This window comes from Scyliorhinus torazame, chromosome 8, assembly GCF_047496885.1.
Source record: "Scyliorhinus torazame isolate Kashiwa2021f chromosome 8, sScyTor2.1, whole genome shotgun sequence".
Lineage (NCBI taxonomy): Eukaryota > Metazoa > Chordata > Chondrichthyes > Carcharhiniformes > Scyliorhinidae > Scyliorhinus > Scyliorhinus torazame.
In genome coordinates, this window is record NC_092714.1 from 260,511,375 (window position 1) to 260,536,719 (window position 25,345).

Below are 25,345 nucleotides of genomic sequence, written 5' to 3' on the forward strand. Positions count from 1 at the left end.
CAAACTCCACGGACAGTGACCCTGGGGAGTTTGCATGTTCTTCCCGTGTCTGCATGGGTTTTCTCCGGGTGCTCCAGTTTCCTACCACAGTTTAAAGGTGTGCAGCTTAGGTGGATTGGCCATGTTAAAATTGCCCCCTGGTGTCCAAAGATGTGCAGGTTTGGTGGGGTTACAGGGAGAGGATGAGGCAGTGGGCCTGGGCAGGGTGCTCTTTCAGAGGGCCAGTGCAGACTCGATGGGCCCAATAGCCTCCTCCTGCACTGGAGGGAAAATCACTTGGTATGAATGCAGCCTTCTTGGCCGTGAAATCCCAGGTGTGACTCAAACCTGGAGCTTCGAGCTCAGGGGCAGGGAACGCTATGCATTCCACCACAGAACCTCCCTGTGTTTAAGAGGAAGCTATCTATGTACCATGTGGGATAAAGGAATTGAAGGTCATGCTGATAGAGTTAGATGAAGCAGCGTGGGCAAATGCTCATGTGGAATACAGCACAAACCATTTGGGCCGAATGGTCTGTTTCTATGCTGTACGTTCTCTATAAAGCCTACAATTGTTACCCCAAACTGAGCTCAGCAAACGTAGTAGCTGAATTTCAGCTGAAGCGATCATTGGGGAATCTCTGGGTGGTTTATATGAAGATGAAATGTGTGTATCCTGTGCTGGTTTGATATTTGATGTATTCTTTCCTATGCAGCATCTCGGTTCAGAAGCTGGGAAATGAGACCTGCTTCATAGTGTATGAGTTCTGGCAGGACAGGACTTCATGGAGGAGGTAAGATCATGTTTGGTTATGACTGTTACAGTTCAGAGTTGTCCTAAAGCAGGTCAGGTTTTATGCTGGGGCAGATAGAACGGCCAGCTGTCTGCTTCCACAAGCCAAATAACAACCAAAAATTAAAAGGGTGCCAAAAATCCCCACACATAATAGAACATAGGACATTACAGCGCAGTACAGGCCCTTGGGCCCTCGATGTTGCGCCGACCTGTGAAACCACTCTAAAGCCCATCTACACTATAGGACACAAATACTAGGCCTACATTTGGTCCCAGACACTATTGCCATACACATGGGCCCAGACAGATGGTCCCAGACACCAGAAATACACATGGACTCAAACATCAGACACCAGATCCAGACACCAGACAGACACCTAGACGCAGACAGCATACCTATGTGGACCCCTCATATACCGAGGAACACTGAATCCAGATGAAAAAGGACACACATTACATTCACTTGGATGGAGACACTGTATTATTACGGGCCAGGATTTAGAGAACCCTAAAGTGTATCATAGAGTTCACCTGACCTACAACGTTTAATAGATTTGGTTATGGGGAGCACAAGGGCCCACTCTCTAGGTGTGATGCAACAGAGATCTCAAGTATTTTAAAAACAAAACAATGTTTATTATATGAATCCAGTTAATATTTTATAAACACACAGTAAACATCTTAGCAACTATCAACTCAAATACTCCCCCCAAAGAATACAGTACTCTATAAGGAACCCTTAATCTTCCCTAGCAACATCCATAAGACAAATACCCTCTTTAACAAAGACAGCAGGTTTAAATTCTCTACTGAGAGCAGTTATCACTTTTAAATTAGCAAGTGATCTGAAGATATTCTTTTCATGCAGAGAGAGATCAAAATTACACCTTGTTTGGCTGGATGCAGCTCCAACTCCGAAAATGAAACTAAACACACACTGTAGCTTTGTCCACATAGGTACCAGTGACATAGGTAGGAATAGGGATAGGGATGTAAGGCAGGAATTCAGGGAGCTGGGGTGGAAACTTAGATCTAGGACAAACAGAGTTATTATCTCTGAGTTGTTACCCGTGCCACGTGATAGCGAGACGAGGAATAGGGAGAGAGAGGAGTTGAATACGTGGCTACAGGGATGGTGCAGGAGGGAGGGTTTCAGATTTCTGGATAACTGGGGCTCATTCTGGGGTCGGTGGGACCTCTACAAACGGGTTGGTCTACACCTGGACCAGAGGGGTACCAATATCCAGGGGGGAAATTTGCTAATGCTCTTCGGGAGGGTTTAAACTAGTTCAGCAGGGGCTTGGGAACCTGAATTGTAGTTCCAATATACAGGAGGTTGAGAGTAGTGAGGTCATGAGTAAGGTTTCAAAGTTGCAGGAGTGTACCGGCAGGCAGGAAGGTGGTTTAAAGTGTGTCTTCTTCAATGCCAGGAGCATCCGGAATAAGGTGGGTGAACTTGCGGCATGGGTTGGTACCTGGGACTTCGATGTTGTGGCCATTTCGGAGACATGGATAGAGCAGGGACAGGAATGGTTGTTGCAGGTGCCAGGGTTTAGAAATTTCAGTAAGCTCAGGGAAGGTGGTAAAAGAGGGGGAGGGGTGGCATTGTTAGTCAATTACGGTGGCAGAAAGGACGTTTGATGAGGACTCGTCTACTGAGGTAGTGTGGGCTGAGTTTAGAACCAGGAAAGGAGAGGTCACCCTGTTAGGGGTTTTCTATAGGCCTCCAAAAAGTTCCAGAGATGTAGAGGAAAGGATTGCAAAGATGATTCTGGATAGGAGCGAAAGCAACAGGGTAGTTGTTATGGGGGACTTTAACTTTCCAAATATTGACTGGAAACGCTATAGTTTGAGTACTTTAGATGGGTCCGTTTTTGTCCAATGTGTGCAGGAGGATTTCCTGACACAGTATGTAGATAGGCCAATGAGAAGCGAGGCCATATTGGATTTGGTACTGGGTAATGAACCAGGACAGGTGTTAGATATGGAGGTAGGTGAGCACTTTGGTGATAGTGACCACAATTCGATTACGTTTACTTTAGTGATGGAAAGGGATAGGTATATACCGCAGGGCAAGAGTTATATCTGGGGGAAAGGCAATTATGATGCGATGAGACAAGACTTAGGATGCATCGGATGGAGAGGAAAACTGCAGGGGATGGGCACAATGGAAATGTGGAACTTGTTCAAGGAACAGCTACTGTGTGTCCTTGATAAGTATGTACTTGTCTGGCAGGGAGGTAGTGGTCGAGCAAGGGAACCGTGGTTTACTAAAGCAGTCGAAACACTTGTCAAGAGGAAGAAGGAGGCTTATGTAAAGATGAGACATGAAGGTTCAGTTAGGGTGCTCGAGAGTTACAAGTTAGCTAGGAAGGACCTAAAGAGAGAGCTAAGAAGAGCCAGGAGAGGACATGATAAGTCTTTGGCAGGTAGGATCAAGGATAACCCTGAAGCTTTCTATAGATATGTCAGGAATAAATGAATGACTAGGGTAAGAGTAAGGCCAGTCAGGGACAGTAGTGGGACGTTGTGCTTGGAGTCCGAGGAGATAGGAGAGGTGCTAAATGAATATTTTTCGTCAGTATTCACACAGGAAAAAGACAATGTTGTCAAGGAGAATACTGAGATTCAGGCTACTAGACTAGAAGGGCTTGAGGTTCATAAGGAGGAGGTGTTAGCAATTCTGGAAAGTGTGAAAATAGATAAGTCCCCAGGGCCGGATGGAATTTATCCTAGGATTCTCTGGGAAGCTAGGGAGGAGATTGCTGAGCCTTTGGCTTTGATCTTTAAGTCATCTTTGTCTACAGGAATAGTGCCAGAAGACTGGAGGATAGCAAATGTTGTCCCCTTGTTCAAGAAGGGGAGTAGAGACAACCCCGGTAACTATAGACCAGTGAGCCTTACTTCTGTTATGGGCAAAATCTTGGAAAGGTTTATAAGAGATAGGATGTATAATCATCTGGAAAGGAATAATTTGATTAGAGATAGTCAACACGGTTTTGTGAAGGGTAGGTCGTGCCTCACAAACCTTATTGAGTTCTTTGAGAAGGTGACCAAACAGGTGGATGAGGGTAAAGCAATTCATGTAGTGTATATGGATTTCAGTAAAGCGTTTGATAAGGTTCCCCACGGTAGGCTACTGCAGACAATACGGAGGCATTGGATTCAGGGTGATTTAGCAGTTTGGATCAGAAATTGGCTAGCTGGAAGAAGACAAAGGGTGGTGGTTGATGGGAAATGTTCAGACTGGAGTCCAGTTACTAGTGGTGTACCACAAGGATCTGTTTTGGGGCCACTGCTGTTTGTCATTTATATAAATGACCTGGAGGAGGGCGTAGAAGGATGGGTGAGTAAATTTGCAGATGACACTAAAGTCGGTGGAGTTGTGGACAGTGCGGAAGGATGTTACAAGTTACAGAGGGACATAGATAAGCTGCAGCGCTGGGCTGAGAGGTGGCAAATGGAGTTTAATGCAGAAAAGTGTGAGGTGATTCATTTTGGAAGGAATAACAGGAAGACAGAGTGCTGGGCTAAAGATTCTTGGCAGTGTGGATGAGCAGAGAGATCTCGGTGTCCATGTACATAGATCCCTGAAAGTTGCCACCCAGGTTGAGAGGGTTGTTAAGAAGGCGTACGGTGTGTTAGCTTTTATTGGTAGAGTGATTGAGTTTCGGAGCCATGAGGTCATGTTGCAGCTGTACAAAACTCTGGTGCGGCCGCATTTGGAGTATTGTGTGCAATTCTGGTCGCCGCATTATAGGAAGGATGTGGAAGCATTGGAAAGGGTGCAGAGGAGATTTACCAGAATGTTGCCTGGTATGGAGGGAAAATCTTATGAGGGAAGGCTGAGGGACTTGAGGCTGTTTTAGTTAGAGAGTAGAAGGTTAAAAGGTGACTTAATTGAAGCATACAAGATGATCAGAGGATTGGATAGGGTGGACAGTGAGAGCCTTTTTCCTCGGATGGTGATGTCTAGCACCAGGAGACATAGCTTTAAATTGAGGGGAGATCGATATAGGACAGATGTCAGAGGTAGGTTCTTTACTCAGAGAATAGTAAGGGCGTGGAATGCCCTACCTGCAACAGTAGTGGACTCGCCAACAGCAAGGGCATTCAAATGGTCATTGGATAGACATATGGACAATAAGGGAATAGTGTAGATGGGCTTTGGAGTGGTTTCACAGGTCGGCGCAACATCGAGGGCCGAAGGGCCTGTTCTGCGCTGTAATGTTCTATGTTCTATGTAGCTGCCAGCTCAAAAACGAAAATAAAAGCAGACAGACAGCCCAACTCCACCCACACTCTGATATCACTGCAGCTATTTGATAAACAACCATTTCTTAAAGGTACATCCACTACAGCTATTTGATAAACACCCATTTTTAAAGGTGCTCTCACATGACAGTATTCACACACAAAGCTCCATATTCACACACAAATCCGCATCCAGAGTGGATTACACCAGGGCCATGTCTGTAAGGAACTCATTAAAGAGATGGCGTTATCAGTGTCTGTGTAACAAAGGTACAGCACTGGAACAGGCTCTTCGGCCCTCAAAGCCTGTGCCGATCACGTGTCCTATCTAGACCAACCGCCTGTATTCTTCTATACCCCGTCTGTTCATGTGCCTATCCTGATAAGTCTTAAAGGTCGCTAACGTATCTGCCGCAACCACCTCACTTGGCCGTGCATTCCAGGCTACCACCACCCTCTGTGTAAAAACTTCCCCCGCACTTCTCCACCGAACCTATCCCCCCCTCACCTTGAACTTGTGCCCCCCTGTCATTGTCATTTCCGCCCTGGGAAAAAAGCCTCCAATAGTGGCAGTCAATGACATTGTGGGAAGGTGAGGCAGATGCTGTGTATCTTGAACCAACAGCTTTTTCCCAGCAGCGGGATGGTCTCTTCATTTACTTCCCCATACAGTGGGGCACAGTCCAGCGCACGAGCTACAAATCTGCCTGACATTCTTTGGTAGTTTTTAACGAGGAAATGGACAAGAATAAAATAGAACCAATATCACTGAAAGCTGGCTGGCCATCGTAAAAGAGAAGCATCAGTCACTCTGAGTCCACGGTTACCAACTCTCCAGGATTGCCCTGGGGTCTCCAGGAATTAAAGATACATCCCCTGGAGAATGTTGGTTACAACACCCAGTGTACAACAAAAATCCTAGAGATATTCCAAAAGTGTTTCCTTTTCATTTGCTTTGAATGCTTCTGTTCATTAATTGTAATTGGAGAAAAGGGAAAAGAAAGACTGTTTGAATGGGCTGGGTAGAATAATCAAAATACTGCCGATACTGGAATTGGAACGATGAACAGAGAATGCTGGGAAATCTCAGCAGGTCTGGCAGCATCTGTAGGGAGAGAAAACAGAGTCAACGTTTCGAGTCCGTCTGGCTCTTCATCAGAACTAAAGAGCGGGAGAATGGCTTGGATATTAAACTGTAGCAGTGGGAGAGATTGCAACAAGGTGTAGCAACCTTAAGAACCAAAGTCAGGTGGTCTGGTGTGGGAGGGGTAGGGGGGTAAAAGGGGAGGGATTTCGCATTGAGACAATACATGTACGGAAATTATTTTTAAAGGGGTTTAAGATGGAGCAGAACGGTCAAAATCTAAAGTTGCCAAACTCAATGTTGAGTCTCTAGGGCTGAACATGCCCAGCCAGCTGATGAAACGCTGCTCCTCCAGTTTGTACCGGGCTTCACTGGAGCATTGGAGCAGGCCAAGGACAGACGTGTACGTAGAAGAGCAAGGTGCTCAGTTAAAATGGCAAGCAACATGAAGGTTGGGGTCATGCATGCAGACTAAGCGAAGGCAAAGGCAGATCCAGTCTGTATTTGGTCTCCCCGATGTGGAGGAGAGTGCATTGGGATCAGCAAATACAGTAGGCCACATTGAAGGGGATGCAAGTGAAACACTGCTTAAGCTGAAAAGTGGGCCTGGGGCCTTCAGTGGTGAGGGGAGGTGTAAAGGGGCTGATGTTGCTGTGGTAGTCACCACTGATGTATATACTGTATATATAGGATGTTGATATAGGTGCTTTACGGTTAGGCGCCTGTATTACAGGTACGGGGGTAGATCCCTGCCTGGTGGTTCCGCCCAGTAGGCGGAGTATAAATATGTGTGCTCCCAGTACAGCAGCCATTTCATCAGCTGCTGTAGGAGGCCACACATCTCAGTGTAGTAAAGCCTCGATTACATCCTGCTCTCGTCTTTGGGTAATTGATCGTGCATCAATTTATTCCACTGAGTTTTTCAGAAGGTGGACCTCCGCGTCAAGCCGGATCGCCGGCAGCTGCATCCGCAAGCAGACAACGCCAAACAGGACTTTGACCATTGGCTAGCCTGTTTTGAAGCGGACATCGGGTCCACGCCGGACGAAATCCCAGCAGCTCAGAAGCTCCAGATCCTTTACACGCGGCTGAGCTCCAACGTCTTTCCACTTGTCCAGGACGCGCCGACCTACGCAGAGGCCATGGCGCTACTGAAGGAAAACTACGCTCAGCAGTCTGACACACTCCACGCCAGGCACCTCCTCTCCGCGCGGCGTCAACTTCCCGGTGGTCGGTGGAAGATTTCTGGTGCGCCCTGCTCCCCCTAGTTAGAGACTGTGACTGTCAGGCCGTTTTGGCCACGGGACACTCAAATTTGCTAATGAGAGACGCATTTGTTACGGGCATAGGGCCTGACTACATCCGCCAGCGCCTCTTAGACGGCGCCATGCTCGACCTCGCGGCGACCAAAAAGCTATCGCTTTCACTTCTGGTCGCATCACGCAACATTCAGGCCTATGCCCCCGACCGCGCGGCCCACCCCCCCTGTGCATCGTGGACTCCGCAGTCGGCCGCCCCATCGGGGACCCCATCAGCGACCACCCGCAGCCAATCCCACGCCTGTGCCGCGCGGCAGCCAAGCAACCCCGGGGGGCCCAAATGCTACTTCTGTGGGCAGTCAAAACACCCCCGACAGCGCTGCTCGGCGCGGAGCGCCCTCTGCAAGGCCGATGACAAGAAGGGACATTTTGCTGCAGTGTGCCAGGTCCGCTCAATCGCCATTATTGTCCCGGCACCCCGCACGTGCAGCCAGTGGACGCCGCCATCTTCCCCGACTCACAACACATGCGGCCCGTGGGCGCCGCCATCTTGTTCCTCCCAGGATCAATGGGCGCCGCCATCTTGCTTCCCCCACGCCACGTGCGACCCGTGGGTGCTGCCATCTTACCCGACTCAGGACCCATGCCCGTCGGGCACCTCATCCAGCCGCTCATCGCCTGCAACCGCCAACAACCAGCCGCGTCTCGCCTCGGTCACGATTGACCAGTCTCGACCACACAACCTCACCACTGCTTCAACTAAGGTGAAGGTCAACGGGCACGAGATCTCCTGCATGCTGGACTCCAGGAGCACTGAGAGCTTCAATCACCCCGATACGGTAAGGCGCTGCTCCCTCGCGGTACACCCCGCTAACCAGAGAATCTCCCTGGCCTCCGGGTCCCACTCCGTGGCGATCCGGGGGTACTACATCGCCACTCTCACTGTCCAGGGCGTGGAGTTCAGTGGATTCCGCCTCTACGTCCTCCCCAACCTCTGCACTGCCTTGCTACTCGGCCTGGACTTCCAGTGCAACCTCCAGAGCCTAACCCAGAAATTCGGCGGGCCCCTACCACCCCTTACTGTGCGCGGCCTCGCGACCCTTAAGGTCGACCCACCTTCCCTTTTTGCAAACCTAACCCCGGATTGCAAACCCGTCGCCACCAGGAGCAGACGGTACAGCGCCCAGGACAGGACCTTCATCAGGTCTGAAGTCCAACGGCTGCTTCGGGAAGGCATCATCGAGGCCAGCAACAGCCCCTGGAGAGCCCAAGTGGTAGTGGTCAAAACTGGGGAGAAAAACAGGATGGTTGTTGACTACAGTCAGACCATCAATCGGTACATGCAGCTCGACGCGTACCCCCTCCCACACATATCTGATATGGTCAATCAGATTACACAGTACCGGGTCTTCTCACCAGTAGACCTGAAATCTGCCTACCACCAGCTCCCCATCCGCAAGGCGGACCGCCCATGCACTGCCTTCGAGGCAGACGGCCACCTTTACCACTTTCTTAGGATTCCCTTCGGCGTCACCAACGGGGTCTCGGTCTTCCAACGGGAGATGGACCGAATGATTGACCGGTACGGGCTGCGGGCCACTTTCCCGTACCTGGACAATGTCACCATCTGCAGCCACGATCAGCAGGACCATGACGCCAACCTTGCCAAATTTCTCCACGCCGCCACTCTCCTCAAACGCACGTATAACAAGGAGAAGTGCGTGTTCAGCACGAACCGCTTCGCCATCCTCGGCTATGTGGTCCAGAACAAAGTTCTGGGGCCCGACCCCGATCTCATGCACCCACTCATGGAACTCCCCCTCCCCCACTGCCCCAAGGCCCTCAAACGTTGCCTGGGGTTCTTTTCGTATTACGCCCAGTGGGTCCCAAACTATGCGGACAAGGCCCGCCCACTCATTCAATCCACTGTTTTTCCTCTGACGGCCAAGGCTCACCAGGCCTTTGACCGTATCAAGGCCGACATCGCCAAGGCCGCGATGCACCCGGTCGACGAGACGCTCCCCTTCCAAGTCGAGAGCGATGCATCAGACGTCGCTCTGGCCGCCACCCTCAACCAGGCAGGCAGGCCAGTGGCATTCTTTTCCCGCACCCTCCATGCCTCCGAAATTCGGCACTCCTCCGTCGAAAAAGAAGCCCAAGCCATCGTTGAAGCTGTGCGGCATTGGAGGCATTACCTGGCCGGCAGGAGATGCACTCTCCTCACTGACCAACGGTCGGTTGCCTTCATGTTTAATAACACACAGCGGGGCAGGATCAAAAACGATAAAATCTTGAGGTGGAGGATCGAGCTCTCCAGATCGTGCATCAGTTGCACCATCTGCAATTGCAAGGGAAGGTGCTGTGGGAAGGGGATGGGGAGTTGACCGTGATGGAGGGGTGGACCAGGCTGTCACGGAAGGAGTCATTCCTGTGGAATGCTGATGGGGGGGGCATGTGTTTTGTGGTGGCACCATGCTGGAACTGGCAGAAATGGCAGAGGAGGCTCCTTTGAATGTGAAGGCTGGTGGGGTGGAAGGTGAGGACAAGGGGGACCCTATTGTGGTTCGGGTGGGAGAGGAAGGGGTAAGGGCAGAGGTGTGGGAGGTGGGTCAACCACAGAGTCGGGGAAACCTCGGTTAAGGAAAAAGGGGGACATGTCAGAGGCACCATTTTCGAACGTGGCATCATTGGAACAGATGCAACAAAGGTGGAGAAACGTGGAGAATAGGATGGAGTACTAGGATGGGTGTAAGCAGCTATAGCTGGGGGAGTCGGTGGGTTTGTAATGAATATTGGTGGTCAGTCTATCACCAGAAATGGAGATAGAGAGGTCAAGGAAGGGAAGGGAAGTGTTGGAGATGGACCTAGGGAAGGTGAGAGAAGGGTGGAAATTGGAAGCAAAATCGATACATTCCCCCAGGTCTGGAGGAGAGCATGAAGCGGCACCAATACTGACATCGATGTAACAGAGCAAGAGTTATGGGAGTGGGCCTGAGTTAGACTGGAACAAGAAGTCTTCCACATAACCCACAGAAGACTGGCATAACTGGGAAGGAGGTAGACGCAGACTCTGTGGGGTGAGGGAACAATGAGGTTGGAGGCTATGGAGGGAAAATCTCCAGAGGCCATGAGGTCAGTGTCCATCCTGAATATAATGCCTGATGTTGGGTGGTGGGGTTATGGTCCCAAGGGGAGATGGGAGGAAGTTTCTGAGACTTGGCGCTCGGCCTCTGCGAGGTAAAGGTCAGTACCCCTGACAACGACAGCACCACCCTTGTCAGCAGGTTTCATGGAATCATAGAAGTTTACAGCATGGAAACAGGCCCTTCGGCCCAACCAGTCCATGCCGCCCAGTTTTTTACCATTAAGCTAGTCCCAGTTGCCCGCACTTGGCCCATAACCCTCTATACCCATCTTACCCATGTAACCATCTAAATGCTTTTTGAAAGACACAATTGTACCCGCTTCTACTACTACCTCTGGCAGCCCATTCCAGACACTCACTACCCTCTGAGTGAAGAATTTGCCCCTCTGGGCCCTTCTGAATCTCTCCCCTCTCACCTTAAACCTATGCCCTCTAGTTTTAGACTCCCCTACCTTTGGGAAAAGATGTTGACACGCTGACAGTTCTCGGTGAAAAGATCAAGAGCAGATAGGAGGCCAGAGGGTGGGGCCAGGTAGAGGGAGAATCCTGGAAGTGGGTGAAAAGATCCATTGAACCGGGAAAAGACTCCTGCCCAAATAGGTGAGCATGAAGATGGAGGCAACGGAAGAAGAGTTCAGCATTGTGCCGAGCCCAAAATACATTGGGGCGAATGTGAGGACGGAAGGGATGAAACAGAGTCCTTTGCTGATTACCCCTTTTTCAAAAGCTTAAGACATTCTAAGCTTAGTTTGAAAATTATTGACCAACACAAAATCTCTAATAACTCATGCCAAATTAAAAATTCTCCAGCGTCTGAGGCAGCAATTCTGCATTTCCAGAAGATCTTAGATTAGGATAAGTGGTCGGCACAACATCGTGGGCCGAAGGGCCTGTACTGTGCTGTACTGTTCTATGTTCTATGTTCTAACCCCAGACACGTGTATTGTTTCAAAACAAAAGTGACATAAAGTGACACAATCTAACCTCTATCTACATCTTATTCGCCGCCATTTACATTCCCTTTGTCTTCCTATCCATGACATCTTTGTCAATCTCTACCTGTCGCTGGCTCTCTATCCAGCCCCACCGCTCCACCCCCCACTACAGTATAAATCTGAACCTATTTCTAGCTCTCTCCAGCTTTGAGAAAGAATCATCCAGACTCGAAACGTTAGCTCCCTTCTCTCTCCACAGAAGCTCTCGGAGTAACTGTTGAACTGTTTATTAACAGAATAACTATGTGCAGAGAATTATAATTATGCTACCGATGACTTCACCGCTAGTTTCTAGACCGCCGGGGAGAGCCCACGCTCAGCCCCAGGATTGGCACTCTTCAGCCCGATTGGCCGAACAGATCACATGCCCCTCCGAAACCCTGCCCGTAATGGGGCTCGCTGCTACATTCCTAAGCACAAATTTGCTCAGTTTTAGCAGCATTCTCTGTTCTTGAATAGTCTGGGTGTTTGGAGGTGGGGGATCAAGTAATAAAACGCTCAACCAGTATTGGCAACTGTATTAACCCCCACGAGGCCCACGGGAACACCCTAATTGATCTCCCCATGGGACTAGTGGAATATGAGCTTCCCCGCTAGTGGCCAGAGGCCCACCCAGCTGAGGCTCATAAAAATCTAGTATAAAAGCTGGTCCGTACAGGGGCCGGCATGTTGGTTGTCCCAACGGGTCTTATAATGTTTGTGTCTTTACTGTCTTGGGTAGATTCTTATGACCGTGAATGAACCAGTGTTCACCTCACTGTTCAGCTTCCTGGGTTTTTACAGCAACCTTATTTGAATCTGAGATGCAAATAGAACTTCCATTCTGGAAGTCTAGATGAGGGAACCCCCCCCCCCCCCTGCCCCGCCCCGCCCTGTGTGTAACCTCAAATTGTGTAACTCAGCGACTTGAACCTTTCTCGCTGATTTATGGAATACTAACTCAGTGTGTGTAAATCCCCAGCCACTTGCAAGCAAACTACAGCAAGAACTTCCAGAGGAACAACGTGGACTTCCTGGAGACCCCAGAGCTCATGACAACCATGCTGCTTCCTGGTAAGGACAGATTCACACAAGAGGGTTAATTGATGTTTGCCAAGGCAGAATTCAGGGTGACCATGAGGGTGAATTCTAGTGTGAAGAGAGAGCCCGATGTAGGGCCTAAAGGACAACAGAGGGAGTGCTGCAAGGTCAAAGATTCCATCTTTCGGCTTAAATGTTAACCCAGGCCTTGACTGCCCTCTTACCTGGGCATTGGCTGTTTAGCACAGGGCTAAATCGCTGGCTTTGAAAGCAGACCAAGGCAGGCCAGCAGCACGGTTCAATTCCCGTAACAGCCTCCCCGAACAGGCGCCGGAATGTGGCGACTAGGGGCTTTTCACAGTAACTTCATTTGAAGCCTACTTGTGACAATAAGCGATTTTCATTTCATAAAATACCTCCAGGCACAATTCTGAAGATGAACAAGGGACTCTCACACTTTCCCAGAGACACTGTACCCCATCGAACTCTCACACTTTCCCAGAGACACTGTACCCCAGCCAACTCGTTTTCCCACAGACACTGTACCCCTTTGCTATAACCCGCATGAATCTTACAGGATAGCTCCCCCGATATGGGGGGGAGGCCTTAACTAAGTTCATGTGCCTTTGTATAAATAGAGTTGGCCAGTCAGGCACAGACTAGGGAAGACCCAGTGGGGAACTACTGGAGCTGTATGTAATAGTTAACGTGTCAAATAAGTTTTGTTTTTCTATACAACTCGGTGTGGACTCCGTTCGTTGCCCCTGACAAAACTGGCGATGAGGATTAAGACTGGTTCGCTAGCGATGCTGCTGAGCAACCTCACCATATCTCTTGAATGCAGGTTGGAAATATTTTTTCCATCATGCCCCTTGTCGGACGTTTGGATGTGTTCGATGCCGGACTGGAAGATTGGAATCAGTGCGCACAGGCAATGTGGTACTTTTTCAGGGCCAGTAATAGCATGGAAAATGACTGGCAGCTAGTCATTTTGCTTCCTGCCTGTGGCGCACATACATTGAGAGTGATATGGAGCCTTGTCTACCCAGCGGCCCCACACACTAAATCTTTCAATGAGCTTGTGGAGTTAGTGGGGTAACATTTTAATTCGACTCCAGGTGGAAACGGTTGCACAGTGGTTAGCACTGCTGCCTCACGGCGCTGAGGACCCGGGTTCGATCCCGGCCCCGGGTCACTGTCCATGCGGAGTTTGCACATTCTCCCCGTGTCTGCGTGGGTCTCACCCCCACACCCCAAAGATGTGCAGGGCAGGTGGATTGGCCGCGCTAAATTGCCCCTCAAGTGGAAAAAAAAAAATTGGGTGCACTAAATTTAAAAAAGAAATTCGACTCTATCGGGGATAGTACAGCGGTATCAGTTTAATACCGCTGAAAGGACCCGGGTGAGTCCATAACCAAGTTTTTATTGAGGCTGTGAAAAATTGCTGAGTTCTGTGCATATGTCGTGTCCTTATTGGAAATGCTACATGACCGCTTGGTTTGCGGCATAAATAATGCAGCCGAGCAGAGGAAGCTGCTGGCCGAACCTTCCCTAACTTTGCAACAGGTCAACATGAACGCGTGGAGGGAGGAATGCAGGAAATACAAGGAATGGAGGCGAATCCCATAGAGTGCACTCCCTCCTATCCTGGGGCTCCTGCCCGTCCCACTGCCTTGCCCTGGGCCGAATGTCGTAAAGGCCCGACCCAGTGGCCGAAGAATAAGCTTTGCCGACGGGCATTTTCCCCGGAGTCCGTAGAGGGGGAGCCAGGTCATTGTGGGACTTGTGGTCGCTAAACCGAATGTGAACGCATGCCACGGGTGAAGCAGAGGTCCAAACGCCCCGGTAGAGACTGCCACCAGTCCAGGGTCCGGGCTTTCCACTTAGATGAGCATAGGAGGAGGATGACTGTGTGCAGTTGCACTGTGTAGCATCCCCCCAAATGACCCCCTATTAACGTTGTGGTACATGTGAATGGGCACCTCCTAGACATGGAGTTGGACACTGGCGCAGCGGTCTCCATGATCAGTCAGCGAACGCTTGACCACATTAAGACCGGGGGTGGCCATGAGCTGAGTGGTCATATGAAAGGTGGCTCTCTCTTAGAAACTTCCTGTTAGACCTGACTAACCCGTCACACAGGAACCAAAAGTACCAAAAGATGTGCAGGGCAGGTGGATTGGCCACGCTAAATTGCTCCTTAATTGGAAAAAATTAATTGGATACTCTAAATTTTTTTTATTTTTTTTTAAATTATCATTTCAAAAAGCAACTCTAACAATCGACAGGCTAAGTTATGTGTTACTGCATTGGAATATTCTGATTCTACAAATAACAATCTCTCTGGCAGGTACACATGTCTTTTCCTCTCTATTACCTTCAGTTCACACGCACAAAACGCAAGAAATCAGGTCAGCACGGCGGCGCAGTGGTTAGCACTGCAGTCTCACGGCGCCGAGGTCCCAGGTTCGATCCCGGCTCTGGGTCACTGTCCGTGTGGAGTTTGCACATTCTCCCCGTGTTTGCGTGGGTTCCCCCCCCCCCCCCCCCCACAACCCAAAGATGTGCAGGGTAGGTGGATTGACCACGCTAAATTGCCCCTTAATTGGAAAAATGAATTGGGTACTCTAAATTTTAAACAAAAAAAACCCTCAAGAAATGAACGGTAAAATGTCACAATAAAACCACCATAAACATATGCAACCTGAGCTGGATCCAGTCAGATGCAACAAAATGATTCTTTTGTGGCCCTGTATCTTACAGCCTTTCTTAATTTCAGTTAGTTCAAATAAAATATAAACAACCTGTTCAGAATAGGGTCATGAAAATGATCAAAATTCGGTGCCAGTGCGAGAAGATTAATTTCTCTCCTTGCATGACTCATGTGACTCATAAGAGACGTAATAAAATGACGAAACAGATGCTCAAATCCTTTGTTCTTCGTTTTCAGTAAGTGGCAATACTTTCAGTGTTAGTTATGACTAAGGGACCAATAAATAAAAACGCAATAACCATTGCTCACACAAAGTAAAGAGAAACAAAGGTTAATACATTCTTCCCTCAGTTTTTCCACCTCGACATTTTGTTGAAAAAGGGTAGGTCAGGGTATACATATTCTGAATCGCTATCACCAGCCACCCCTAGCACTATTCCCAAGAACCTCCCACTCACACGATCTAAGTGCCTTTCTCAAACTGTACCTCTTGAAATGAAATGAAAATTGCTTGTTGTCACAAGTAGGCTTCAAATGAAGTTACTGTGAAAAGCCCCATTCGCCACATTCCGGCGCCTGTTCGGGGAGGCTGGTACGGGAATTGAACCGTGCTGTTGGCCTGCCTTGGTCTGCTTTCAAAGCCAGCGATTTAGCCCTGTGCTAAACCAGCCCATCATATTCTCTCTTTTTTAAAATAAATTTAGAGTACCCAATTATTTTTTTTCCAATTAAGGGGCACTTTAGCGTGGCCAATTGGTGCTGAAGGCAGAGACTCCAAATTTCACCAGCTCAGGACATGCCCAGAACATGTGTACATAACTTGTCACTGACACAACGCTCACACTCATCTTCCACCCCCTCAAACAACCGACTCATCCCAGCTCTAGTTAGGTGTGCCCCGTGCACCACCTTCAACAGTATCAGCCCCAGTCTCATGCACGACAAAGAAGCATTCACCCTCATGTAATTCCACCTCCAGCTCCTCCTCCCACTTGGCCTTAGTCTCCACCAGAGATGCAGTATCCTCCGCCATCATTCTCCCGTACATTCCCGAGGTGCTCAGAGAGCGACAGAACCCTTTCCATGAATAAGGCTGGCGGCGCTACCAGAAACGATGGGAAGACCTTCCTCGCGAAGTTCCTCACCTGTAAATACCTAAAGTTCTCCACCTGTGAAATCCCAAACTTCTCTGATAACTCCTCCGGGCTCATAAAAAACGCCCCTCCAGAAACACGTCCTCCATACCTTCCACTCCCTTGTCCACCCAGCCGCCTCAAACTCTGGCATCCAATTTTGTTGGCTCAAACATGGGGTTATCGTAAATCGGCGCCAACTTCGACATCCTCCCTGATTTAAAAGCTGCCGGAATTGCCGCCATATTTTCAACATGGCGGCCACCACCGGAGAGAACGGAAGCAGGGCCGTCGCCAATGACTGCAGCCCCAACCCGAACCCAATCCTGCACCCCTCAGTATCTAAAATGGGGGCCCGTCAAACCCCTCAGATTAGCTCCCTTCTCCAGCAGGGTATAAAAAAACACTCACTCTTCTCAAGATTTAACTTCTAACTTCTACCCAGAGAAACCGCTTCCGCAGCGCCATTATGCTCCCCATTGGAGGGACTAGGTCTGAAATGTGCAGTAACAAGTCGTCAGCGTACAGGGACACCCTATGCTCCATCCCCTCTCTCACTATCCCCACCACTCACCCGAATTCCTCAATGCGATGGCCAAAAGCTCTATCGCCAAAGCAAACAAGAGAAGGGACGTAGGGCACCTCTGCTTTGTTCTCCTATGAAACTGGAAATACTTTGAGCTCATACTATTTGTGCGAACACAAGCCCTCGGTTTCTTGTGTAACAGTCTCACCCACGACACAAACCTGGGCCCAGTCCCAAACCGCTCCAACACTGCAAACAAATAGTTTGACTCTACCCTGCCCAAAGCCTTTTCTGCGTCCAGCGCCACAATGATCTCCTGCAGCCCCCCCCCCCCCCCCCCCCCAACCACCCCCACCCCCGCCGGTGGGGACAGGATCGCATTTAACAGGCGCCGTACATTAGAGGTCCGTAAGACCATAAGACATAGGAGCAGAATTAGGCCACTTGGCCCATCGAGTCTGCTCCGCCATTCAATCATGGCTGATATTTTCCTCATGCCCCCTGGAGCAGTTTGGAGCATACACATTCCCCCAAACTACCGACCTGCCCTCCAACACCCCCGAGACCATCACAGAGCTGCCCCCCTGATCCACCACCACCTTCTGCATCTGAAATCGGGCACTCTTATTGAGCGGGATTGCCAACCGCCGGGCCCTACTGTCAAATCCCGAATGAAACAGCTGGGCTTACCCAGCCATTACGGAGCCTCACCTGGTCCTTCACCCGCAAGTGAGTCTCCTGCAACAGCAGGAATATACAGTGAATGGTAGAACCCTCAAGAGTATTGAAAGTCAAAGAGATCTAGGAGTACAGGTCCACAGGTCATTGAAAGGGGCAACACAGGTGGAGAAGGTAGTCAAGAAGGCATACGGCATGCTTGCCTTCATTGGCCGGGGCATTGAGTATAAGAATTGGCAAGTCATGTTGCAGCTGTATAGAACCTTAGTTAGGCCACACTTGGAGTATAGTGTTCAATTCTGGTCGCCACACTACCAGAAGGATGTGGAGGCTTTAGAGAGGGTGCAGAAGAGATTTACCAGAATGTTGCCTGGTATGGAGGGCATAAGCTATGAGGAGCGATTGAATAAACTTGGTTTGTTCTCACTGGAACGAAGGAGGTTGAGGGGAGACCTGATAGAGGTATACAAAATTATGAGGGGCATAGACAGAGTGGATAGTCAGAGGCTTTTCCCCAGGGTAGAGGGGTCAATTACTAGGGGGCATAGGTTTAAGGTGAGAGGGGCAAGGTTTAGAGTAGATGTACGAGGCAAGTTTTTTACGCAGAGGGTAGTGGGTGCCTGGAACTCGCTACCGGAGGAGGTGGTGGAAGCAGGGACGATAGGGACATTTAAGGGGCATCTTGACAAATACATGAATAGGATGAGAATAGAGGGATACAGACCCAGGAAGTGTAGAAGATTGTAGTTTAGTCGGGCAGCATGGTCGGCATGGGCTTGGAGGGCCGAAGGGCCTGTTCCTGTGCTGTACATTTCTTTGTTCTTTGTTCTTTGTAGCACCACATTGACCTTCACGCTCTCCAAATGAGCAACGACTCTCACCCGTTTTACCAGGCTCCCCCAGTCTACGCACATTCCACATTGTCAACAGAATCGGGGGTTTCTCACGCCACCCCCCCCCCCCCTCCCCCAGCCCTCTCCCTGGATCAACCATCACCCACCCAAGATAGCACCTAGTAACACCCACCCGATGGGACAGAGAACAAACCTCAGCAACCCACCCCTCCCCCATCCCCATTCCAAAAACCGCACACCCACTACCTCTTGAAACTGCTCTTATCCCCCCCCCCCCCCATTCCTCCCCAACACCCCCATTCACACCTCCTAGGCACACCGAAACCTGCACAGACAGGCTCAGCCCCTCCCGCCATCTCGCTCCCGTTCACTAGCGAACTGTTGTTTGCTACCAGGGTAGGCCCCACCCCGCGAGAGGCCCCCTCGCCCAATAATCAACCAACAAACAAACCCGAGGGGCCCTCCACAGCCACCTCAATATCCCGAAAGCCTCCCTCCTGTTTCCCTACTTGAGAAAAGAAAAACTTTGAGAGATGAAATCTTTTTTTTTTAATTTTGAGACCCCAATTATTTTTTTTTCCTAGTGATGGGACAATTTGACGTGGCCAATCCACCTACCCTGCACATCCTTTTGGGTTGTGGGGGTGAGAACCATGCCGACACGGGGAGAATGTGCAAACTCCACACGGACAGTGACCCAGGGCCGGGATTGAACCCGGGTCCTTGGCGCCGTGAGGCAGCAGTGCTAACCACTGCACCACCGTGAGTCCCTTGACAGATAAACATAATTGTGACTTTCATGCATAACAATATTGAAATGAAATGAAAATCGCTTATTGTCACAAGTTGGCTTCAAATGAAGTTACTGTGAAAAGCCCCTAGTCGCCACATTCCGGCGCCTGTTCGGGGAGGCTGGTATGGGAATATGAGCTCACAATATAGATTGTACACATGAAGAGAATGCTTTGGTGGATGTACGGCAGCAATATATCTTCTTCTTGTGTAGTTTTGAAGGTGACGTGTTGTGTTCTGTGGTTGTGAATTCTCGGCTTGTGTTTCTTGCCGCGAATTGTTCACTGCTGGATCATCGTGTCTTACAATGTTGGTACCTGTGTTGCGAACTGAAGTAGCACTCTGTGTCTGAGTTGTCGTTATTGTGATTTGTCTGTGGTTCAGCCTGCGCGTTGCAAATGTGCCAACAGTTCCTTCTCAGGGTCTGACTGTTTTGCATCTCAACCTCAAATGACCGTTGCTGGGTGCATTTTCACAGCCCCGTTCCTTGTACCCATGCACACCTTTGTGTGCTGGTCCTGCACCTGCACACTTGCTCCTCCGTTTTGCTGTGTCTGCAGTTTTGCTCGGTGATCATGCTGCTGGAACGTTCTCTCCGTTCGACTAAAGCCTCACAAACTTCCTTCTGGACTGGAAATAGCTGGGATGGGAATCTGGCCTCCCAAACATCAAACTGTTGGGTGAAGGTAGACCTGTGGTGTGGAACAACACACGTCTGTTTGTCTGCCCGACACTTTGTAAATGTCGCTTTGACCGTCTTGATGGTCAGTTCGGTTAACCTGTTGCGCTGAAGGTAGTGCAGGGAAGATTTGATGTGCTTTACACCCCACATTTTGCACTTGTCCTGGAAGGTATGCCCTGTATACTGAGGACCGTGTCTGAAATGATGGTTTCAGGCCCATACAACATGCTGGAAATCGCGGTGTCAGTAACTATAAAAGATGATTGTGCACTTGAGCTGCTGAACAACAGGAAATTTGGGAAAATAGTCAGCTACCAAAATGTAGGGCACAATTTAGCGGACTTAAAGCGGGGTGTTTCCTGATGGCTGCGGCACTGAGAAACACCCCGCTATTTAATGGCACTTTGCCAGTTTTTTCGCCCTCTCCCCTCCCCTCTCTAATTGGCAAGGACACCTCGGACCTGACCCCTGGCCGGGCCAACCTGGCACCCTGTCACCCAACACTGCCAGCCTGGCACCCTGTCAGTGCCCTTTCCACTCTCAGAGTGTCACCCAGGAACCCTGGCAGTGCCCTGGTGTCCAGGTGCCAGGGGAGTACCAGGGTACCACCCTATCCTGTCGCTGACCACCCGGGGGTTTCCGATGGCTTGCATTTGTGTGGACCAGTTCTAAACGGCGCCCAGCCGCGGTCTCCCAGGCGCAGCCGTTGAGTCCGGGGCGCCGGGTGAATCCAGTGTCGGGGTATTTAAATGGGCCATTCGGCTCATTTAAATATGCAGAACTGGACCTTGCCCAGAGAGGGTGAGAACCAGACCTCGCCGGGTGGACCGAGTCGCATGACTTGCGATCGGCCAGGCACCGAGCCCGGAGCCCGATTTAGGGCTCCGACGAGATTTACCCGTTATGCCTGGCTCTGCATTGGGCACTGAATTTCACCCGTAACGATTGCCATCTAGATGGAATAAATCAGTGGTTATTTATGACCTTGGGAGTGGTGATGGATCTGTACTTTGTTAATATATTTATGCGTCGCCGCACTATTATTTAATCGACAGAACTTGAGACTGAGCTTCTGGGGTGAAGTAAAGTATAGCTTTATTTGTGTCAGTTTTAAAGTCGACTGATCAAGTCAATTTTATGCGAGTCCAACCGAAATACAGATGGTTGAGTTGAATTCAAAATAGACGTCCTTCCACTGAAGGAGAATCCTTCTCCGGGCTACCAGGGACGCAAAGGCCAGAATTCCGGCCTCTTTCGCCTCCTGCACTCCCGGCTCCTCTGCCACCCCAAATATTGCAATCCCCCAGCCCGGTTTGACCCTGGATCCTACCACCCTCGACACCGTCCTCGCTACGCCCTTCCAAAATTCCTCCAGCGCTGGGCATGCCCAGAACATATGGGTGTGATTTGCTGGGCTCCCTAAGCACCTAACACACTTGTCCTCACCCCCACAAAACCGGCTCATCCTTGTCCCGGTCATGTGTGCCCTGTGCAGCACCTTAAACTGTATGAGGCTGAGCCTCGCGCACGAAGATGAAGAGTTCATCTAGGGCATCTGCCCACGCCCCTTCCTCGATCTCCTCTCCCAACTCCTCCTGCCACTTACCTTTCACCTCCACCACCGAGGCCTCCTCCTCCTCCTGCATCACCTGGTAAGTTTCCGAGATCCCCACTCTCGCCCGCCCCCCCCCCAGAGAGCACCCTGTCCTGTACTGTGCATGGCAGCAGCCGCGGGAATTCCACCACCTGCCGCCTGGCAAATGCCCTTACCTGTAAGTACCTGAAGGTGCCCCCCGGGGGGAGCCCGTACTTCTCCTCCAACTCACCCAGGCTCGCGAACTTCCCGTCCACAAATAGGTCTCCCAACCTTCGTATCCCTGCCCTGTGCCATCCTGAAAACCCTCCATTGTTCTCCCTGGGACGAACCGGTGGTTCCCCCGTATTGGGGTCCACACCGAGGCCGCAGCTTCCCCCCTGTGTCACCTCCACTGCCCCCAGATTTTGAGGGTAGCCGCCACTACCGGGCTCGTGGTATACCTCCTTGGAGGAAGAGGTAGCGGCGCCGTTGCCAGCGCCCCCAGACTCGTACCCACACAAGATGCCGTCTCCAGCCTCTTCCATGCGGCCCCCTCCCCCTCCATCACCCACTTGCGCACAATCGCTGCATTGGCGGCCCAGTAGTACACACAGAGGTTGGGCATCGCCAGCCCTCCCTATCTATACTCCGCTCCAGGAACACTCTTCTCACCCTCGGAGTCCCTCGCGCCCACACAAACCCCATTATGCTCCTGTTGACCTGCCTAAAAAAAGGCCTTCGGGATAAACACGGGGAGGCACTGGAACAGGAACAAAAACCTTGGGAGCACCGTCATTTTGACTGACTGCACCCTACCCGCCAAGGACAGCGGCAACGCGTCCCACCTCTTGAACTCCTCCTCCATTTGCTCCACCAGCCTTGTAAAATTAAGCCTACGCAGGGCCCCCCAGCTCCTGGCCACCTAGATCCCCAAATACCTGAAGCTCCTCTCCGCCCTTTTTAGTGGGAGCTCGCCAATCCCCCTCTCCTGGTCCCCTGGGTGAACCACGAACAGCTCACTCTTCCCCGTGTTGAGCTTGTACCCCGTGAAACCCCCGAATTCCCTAAGGATCCTCATTACCTCCGGCATGTAGGTTAGATGGCTTTTGTTTTGGTGCAACATCGTGGGCCGAAGGGCCTGTACTGCGCTGTATTGTTCTATGTTCTATTCCCCCCACCAGATCCGCCACATATAACAGCAGGTCGTCCGCATAGAGCGACACCCTATGCTCCTCCCCACCCCGCACCAACCCCCTCCAGTTCCTCGGCTCCCTCAGTGCCATTGCCAGGGGTTCAATCGCCAGTGCAAAGAGCAGGGGGGATAGGGGACACCCCTGCCTCGTCCCTCGGTGCAACCAAAAGTACTCAGACCTCCTCCTGTTCGTGGCCATACTCGCCATCGGGACCTCATACAACAGCCTGACCCACCTGACAAACCCCTCCCCAAACCCAAACCTCTTCAGCACCTCCCACAGGTACCCCCACTCTACCCTATCGAAGGCTTTCTCAGCGTCCATCGCCACCACTATCTCCGCCTCCCCCTCACTCGCCGGCATCATGATAACGTTCAGAAGCCTCCGCACATTCGCATTCAACTGCTTCCCCTTCACGAACCCTGTCTGGTCTTCATGGATGATCTGCGGCACGCAATCCTCAATCCTCGTAGCTAAGACCTTCGCCAGCACCTTGGCATTTACATTCAGCAGCGAAATCGGCCTGTAAGACCCACACTGCAGGGGATCCTTGTACCTCTTCAGAATCAAGGAGATCAGTGCCCGGGACATCGTCGGGGGCAAAGCACCCCCCCCTCCCTTGCCTCATTAAAGCTCCTAACTAGGAACGGGACCAACAGGTCCATATATATTTTTTTAAATTCGACCGCGAAACCGTCCGGCCCCGCCTGCATGCTCCCTATCCCTTTGGTCAGTTCCTCCAGCCCAATTGGGGCCCCCAGTCCCACCACCAGTCCCTCCTCCGCCTTCGGAAACCTCAATTGGTCCAGGAAACGGCCCATCCCTCCCTCCTCCCGTGGGGGCTCGGACCGATACAATTCCTCGTAAAAGTCCCTGAAGACCCCATTGATGCTAACCCCACTCCGCACCACACTCCCTCCCCATCCTTAACTCCCCCAATCTCCCTAGCTGCATCCGGCTTCCGGAGCTGATGCGCCAGCATCCGGCTTGCCTTTTCCCCATACACATAAATCGCCCCCTGGGCCTTCCTCCACTGCACCTCCGCCTCCCTGGTGGTCACCAGGTCGAATTCGGCCTGGAGGCTGCGCTTCTTCCTCAACAGTCCTTCCTCAGGCACCCCCGCATACCTCCTGTCTACCCTCACCATCTCCCCCACCAGCCTCTCCCTCTCCCTCTGCTCCCTCCTCTCCTTGTGGGCCCTAATGGAGATCAGCTCTTCCCTAACCACCGCCTTCAGCGCCTCCCATACCATTCCCACTCGGACCTCCCCATTATCGTTGGCCTCCAGGTACCTCTCTATGCTTCCTCGGACCGCTCACTCACCTCCTCGTCCGCCAACAGCCCCACCTCCAAACGCCACAACGGGCGCTGGTCCCTCTCCTCCCCCAGCTCTAAGTCGACCCAATGCGGGGCGTGATCCGAAATGGCGATCGCCGAGTACTCGGTATCCTCTACTCTCGCTATAAGCGCCATGCTCAAAATAAAAAAGTCGATCTGGGAGTAAGCCTTATGGACATGTGAGAAGAATGCGAATTCCCTAGCCCCCGGCCTTGCAAATCTCCAAGGGTCCACCCCTCCCATCTGGTCCATAAACCCCCTCAGCACCTTAGCCGCCGCCGGCTTCCTACCCGTCCTAGACCTAGCGTGATCCAGTGCCGGATCCAACACTGTGTTAAAGTCTCCCCCCATTTATCAGGCCCCCCACTTCCATATCTGGGATCCGACCCAACATGCGCCGCATAAAACCCGCATTGTCCCAATTCGGGGTGTACACGTTGACCACCCTCTCTCCCTGCAGCTTATTGTCTGCCACAATGCTCGACGCCTCGAACGACACCTTCTTTCCCACCAAGATCGCCACCCCTCAATTTTTGGCATCCAGCCCCGAATGAAACACCTGACCTACCCACCCTTTCCTTAATCTTACCTGATCTGCCACCTTCAGATGTGTCTCCTGGAGCATGACCACATCCGCCTTCAGCCCCTTCAGGTGCGCAAACACGCGGGCCCACTTGGCCGGCCCGTTCAGTCCCCTTACATTCCAGGTTATCAGCCGGATCAGGGGGCTACCAGCCCCCCTCCCCCGCCAACTAGCCATAACCCCTCCTCGGCCAGCCACGCGCCCGCACCTCACGCCTGGCCCGTTCCCCACTCTATGGGCCCCTTCCAGCTCCAGGGGCCCCTGGAAGGACCCCGCTCCCATCAGCAAGTTCAACATGGCGACCACATAGGTCCCCACGTCCGGCCCCTCCAGCCCCTCCGGGAGGCCCAGAATCCGCAAGTTCTTCCGCCTCGACCGATTCTCCATCTCCTCGAACCGCTCCTGCCATTTCTTGTGGAGCGCCTCGTGCTCCTCCACTTTTACCGCCAGGCCTACGATCTCGTCCTCGTTGTCGGAGCTCTTTTGTCGGGCCTCACGGATCGCCACCCCCCGGGCCGTCTGTGTCTCCAGCAGCTTATCGATAGAAGCCTTCATCGCCTTTAGCAGGTCCATTTTAATCTCTCTGAGGCAGCGCTGGATACCCTCCTGTTGCTCCTCCGCCCACTGCCTCCACGCTGCCTGGTCTCCGCCCGCCGCCATTTTGTCCTTCTTCCCTCCCTTCTTCGGGTCCACCACCACCTTTTTTGTCGCCCCGCTCCTAGTTAAAGCCATATACTGACGGGGA

General features: G+C 51.4%; 1 protein-coding gene across 2 annotated transcripts in view; it reads left to right on the top strand.

The window, feature by feature from the left end:
• LOC140428576 (N-terminal EF-hand calcium-binding protein 1-like) overlaps positions 1-25,345 on the top strand; it is a 219,793-nt gene that overhangs the window by 184,304 nt on the left and 10,144 nt on the right. For both annotated transcript variants that reach the window (XM_072515207.1, XM_072515208.1), the window contains exons 12-13: positions 696-773; positions 12,474-12,565. In XM_072515207.1, coding sequence (XP_072371308.1) covers positions 696-773; positions 12,474-12,565 — 170 coding nt within the window. The remainder of the gene's footprint in view (positions 1-695; positions 774-12,473; positions 12,566-25,345) is intronic.